This window comes from Austrofundulus limnaeus, unplaced genomic scaffold, assembly GCF_001266775.1.
Source record: "Austrofundulus limnaeus strain Quisiro unplaced genomic scaffold, Austrofundulus_limnaeus-1.0 Scaffold24, whole genome shotgun sequence".
Classification (NCBI taxonomy): Eukaryota; Metazoa; Chordata; class Actinopteri; order Cyprinodontiformes; family Rivulidae; genus Austrofundulus; species Austrofundulus limnaeus.
In genome coordinates, this window is record NW_013952426.1 from 2,952,056 (window position 1) to 2,956,925 (window position 4,870).

The 4,870-nt window shown below is 38.8% G+C and overlaps 1 protein-coding gene across 7 annotated transcripts in view; it reads right to left on the bottom strand.

The window, feature by feature from the left end:
- Positions 1-4,870, bottom strand: part of carmil3 (capping protein regulator and myosin 1 linker 3) — a gene marked incomplete in the record, with an annotated part of 154,774 nt that overhangs the window by 6,975 nt on the left and 142,929 nt on the right. For 6 of the 7 annotated variants that reach the window (XM_014004474.1, XM_014004476.1, XM_014004479.1 and 3 more), the window contains 2 exon segments: positions 2,202-2,574; positions 3,170-3,338. In XM_014004474.1, the coding sequence (XP_013859928.1) occupies positions 2,202-2,574; positions 3,170-3,338 (542 nt within the window). 7 annotated transcript variants of the gene reach the window in all.

A 4,870-nucleotide genomic window follows, 5' to 3' on the forward strand; every position in this document is an offset into this window, starting at 1 on the left:
ATGAGTTCCTGTTTCTTTTATTTATGCTGCATATGATTGTTCATTGAATCTGCAGATATAACAAWACATTTTTTGTGGCATCTGGCGGCACTACACATCTCTGTACTCCTAATGAGTCTGATGGCATTATATCCTATTATAGATGCTCCACTTATTAAAAAGTCCAGACATGAAGCTATGAAGCTAACAATAGCTCTTAACAAAGGCTCTTCTCTCAAAGCCCCGACAGCTGGAGCAGCATGACTTTGGAGCTAATCCAATCACATCACTTTTCCTCCAAACAAAAATCTGTGACTTTTAAACAGTTAAAAAAATTATTAAAAAATGCATGCTTGTGATTCAGAATTGTTATGAGTTAATTTAAGGTGCATTCTTATTTTTTCTTTGTATAGAGAAAATGCAGATAACTGTGCAAATACTATCCATCCATCCATCCATTTTCTGTACACGCTTCTTCCTTTTCAGGGTCGCAAATACTAATTCATAGAAATTAATTTTTTGGACCGGAGCAACATAAAGTCTCCAGAACAAACAGTTTAAAATTGCTGGTGTCAGAGTAGAAATAACAGCAGCATCATGTCTTAGAAAATACATTTTTTCTTGCTTTTATAACCAGAGAGATACAATAAAAGAGGAAATTTGTGGTTCTGGTTCAGCTGCAGAGAGAGACTAAATGGTAAACTGTGGCAGACATTTTATCCTGTCGTTATTCAGRTGTAAATAAGTCATCCTGAGCAATCAGTTACTTCTACGCTTACCAAAGCAGAATTTTTACTTGTTTTGGTGTAATTTTATTGACAAAGAYAAATATTTTGAAGACTTCTTCAGCCACTGCTTAAACCACAATGAAAGATCCTGGTAAGATGCTGTATAAAATGGCATCCTAAATAAAAAAAAAGAACATGACAAATGTGAGAAACACATAATGTATGATTGTTGTATGTCCCGTCTGATGAACTTGCACTTTATGGTCGACCTGTCTCCCATCAGTTTGTCTGTTAGCAAAATATTTTATTATTTGCTGAGTTTTTAATAAATCCCACAGAAAGTAATCACTGGATATACATCTTCAACTGATTAACTTTTGAATTCAACCTGATTCAAGATGGCTGCCCCAGCTAGGAAACCCAAAAATGACTTTAACCCAACCAGTTTTGCTGAGCTCATACTTGGTGTGGCAGTGGATGAGAGTCACCCACATTRCATACTAAGAGCACTAACTCCAACCATCCATTATCTTTCACCTGCTTCTTCCTTTCTTGGTCACGGGGGCCCATATCCAGCAGTAAATGTGTGAGGGGCGGGGTACACACTGGACAGGCTGCACGTCCATCACAGGGACACATAGACAAACAACCATTCACTCTAGAGTCCTAAATTAACCTAATAGTCATGTTTTTGRTMTGTGGGAGGAAGCTGGAGTGCTTGAAGAAAACCCAYTAATGCACGGAAAGAACATGCAAACTCTACCACAGGTCCCCGACCGAGATTTGATCCGGCAACCTTCTTGCTGGAAAGCGATAGCTCTACCAGCTGAGCCCCCATGTGCACTAATTGATCATACAAAACAAACAAGCACACAAACAAACAAAAAAAAAAGATTTGGATAAACTGCAGATAGTTCAAAATAAAGTTGCAATACTTAAAATAAATGTTAATTTCATGCATCAAAGTTTGTCATAGATGAGTAAATGATAGACTTGCAGCCTATATATGTTGTTTTTCCCAAAATTTGGATTTCCCATAAGCCTTTAGGTCTGCTTTCACAACCTCCTCAGACAGATGTGATTTTCTTACAAGACAGGCTGTTGCTTTGGCCTTTACAATTTCTCCGCTTTGAACTAATACACTTAAAAATACAGCATGGTTCACTGCAATATGTTCTGTATTAACATGTATTGGTAGCCACAGTAGCTATGAAAAGAACTCAGAAAAATCTATAAGGAAATAAGTTTAACTGAATTATGTGCTAATTTCGAGTTAATCAAACAATGTAATTAATTAGAGATTAGAGATTCTGCTTGGCCTTCAGAGGAGCAGGATGTGCTTTTCACTCTCTCTGCCCTTACATAAAAGCACCTATTAAAGTCTTTATCTGCAGTTGTTTTCCTACATCATACCTGGATGTTCAGCTCTTTCCTAGTTTAATTTCCATAATCCAAAACACATCTCACAAGTGTTCATGTWCAAACTTGCAGTACCTAAACTCTCCTGCAGGTGTCTCTGTCTCATCACAGCCAGACTGGGCCTGGTGCTCTGCAGCGGTGGCTCTGGTCTTGGTCCACAGGGGGCCCCGCCGCCAAAGCTGGAGCCCTGTGTGTCCTCTGCCGCCTCCGTCCGTGGGTCCGTCAGAGGGACAATTCTCTCCTGCCGGCCCGTCTCCATCTGTCTGTCCGTCTGTTGTTTGGAGGACGCCACATGGCCGTTACTCCGAGTACCTGCCGGGGTGACTGAGGCGGCGTTTGATCCGTCAGCGCCGTGTTCCGACTCTTTGATGTCACAGGAGCTGCTGCTGTCAGAATCYTCGATTTCTGCCCCGATGCAGCTGTAGACCATGCTGACCAGATCTGTGGACTGGAGCGGGGGAGAACACAACTCAAATTAGACTAATCTGAAATAATAAAAACAATAATTACAATTGGAGAACCAAAGCATAAAATACTACTGACTATACCTTTTTTTAAAAATCCAAATACTCCATTATCATTAAAAGATTCTCCATTTAACAGAGGAAGTCCTTAAATCCCCTCAGTCTGGGAAAGCTGTTTTTGCCAGAATTTGAGTCACTAAAACCCATTTGGGACTCAGTGTGTGAGAGAACAGATTTAAAATAGACCCTCAAGTCTCTGTTTCAAACAAGCTACACAAATCTAAGACATAAAAAGGCTGAGAATAGCAGGTGGTGGGCACAGCATGCAGCTCTGCTCTGTCGTCACATGGGACTCCTGAAACTGGGAGCAGAACTCTCATCATTTCAGACCCCGACTGTAAAAACAGACTGCTTGACTTAAGGAATTGTATTTTACTATTGTTTATTTTCTCATCTTGCTGTAGTTGTCAAAGCTCAGAAAAATGCTAATTCATGCAGAAATGTGTTGTTGTCAACAGCTGCTCACATTCGTGGTTGTTTATGTATGGGATATGCTGGGACTGTCCATCACACTTGTACCTGTCTTTGAATGATACAGGGGGGACTGGAAGCCCTCATCCCGAGAGCGGGGACTCCCTGAGTTGGCCGAGGTGAAGACAYGGTCCCGTTTGCACCAGGGACCGCACTCTCTGGTCTTACAATGTCTTTYGGGTGCTGAATCATCGAGTAGACATTCTCTGATGCGCTGCTATAACAGACAGGAAAAATACGAAAGTTAAGTCATGTCAAAATATGTGATCGAACTTGCTCATTGTAGCCCTAATGTATACTAATCAATTGGCATTGTCTTTTTTTGAAAACAACATTTGTCACTTATGAATAAATATCTTACCTGCAGCAGATATATGTTTGAAGAACCTCAGTTTGGGGAAATAGCTTGATTCTGATCAGATTGGCAAACGAACAGCTGGTCTAATGGGCCAAGACCAAAATGGACTGCTGCTGTCTTCATATGACTTCAGTCACCAACATTTCATACTTGATTTTATTAATCTGTCCACTGGCAGCAGTTTCACATTACACAGTTGTTTACAAATGTAAACAGCTGCAGCAGCAGCAAGGTGTGGCACTTTAGTTGTAGCCTGGGGCCACTTCTGGTAGGAAAAATCCTAAYATTTCTGCCAGAAAAACCATGTAATGCAAAATTGATGAAATAAATTATGCAACACATGTGAGTGAGAAAAATAAGGCTGATGGATTTTCTCTGCTCTGCTACACATACGGTACATAATAGCACTTGTAAAGGTTAGGGGCACCAGATCTACTGCTCAATAGTTACTTTACTTATTGACACTTCTATAATCAAACTCAACAGCTAAAGATGGGTTTGTAATCACAGGGAGTTTCTATCCTGAGAAAATAAAAAAGCAATATAATTTAACTACACAAATTATACATTAGAAACATTACTTTGGAGAGATGTCGAGTAATTGCTAAAGAACAATAAATAATCAATCAAAACTTACACATTATTCTTTTAAATGCAGAGATCAAATAAGGMAAAATAAGACTTTGGGCAGGAATCGTTTAGATTTCTATACTTTAGATTAAATATTAAGTAAATTCAGAATGTTTGGTGAGAGCTGTTACTTAAACGGATTGAGTGATTTACTAGCACTGCAGGAAAGAAGTGTTTTTTATTTATTTTTATTTTTTAGCAATATTGCACCAGTTAGTGCTACATACAAGTATTTGCATGAAACAGTATAAAATTAGAAAAACATATTTGTTTTAAGATGGAAATAATCTGCCTTGGCAGTGGATTAGTTTACACTAGCCACCTGCTTGTCAGTTCTGAGATTATCAACTTCACAAGTTGATTTTGCAGTCTTAAAGTAACATAATACTCAAAAGTTTATGTAAATAATATCATTTAAACTAAATGTTCTCAAACTTTATATTAAAAAAATCTAAATCTGTTCTCTAGAATGGGTTAACTGTCAAACAGTGAGGTCAAATGGAACAACAGAGATGATTACTGTACTCACATRTCTCAACACAATCAATTTGTTTTCACAAAGGAATAAACAGATTAAACAAACTGAACCTGAAGGGACAGCTAATATCAAAATGGAAACAGACACTGACAGCTTGTGGCTTGAAGGACTGGTCTACCTCGACTATTTAATGCTAGAAGTTTGACCGTTTACAACTAAATTCGCTCTCTCTCTCTTTCTCTCTCTCAAACACACACACACACACACACACACACACACACAC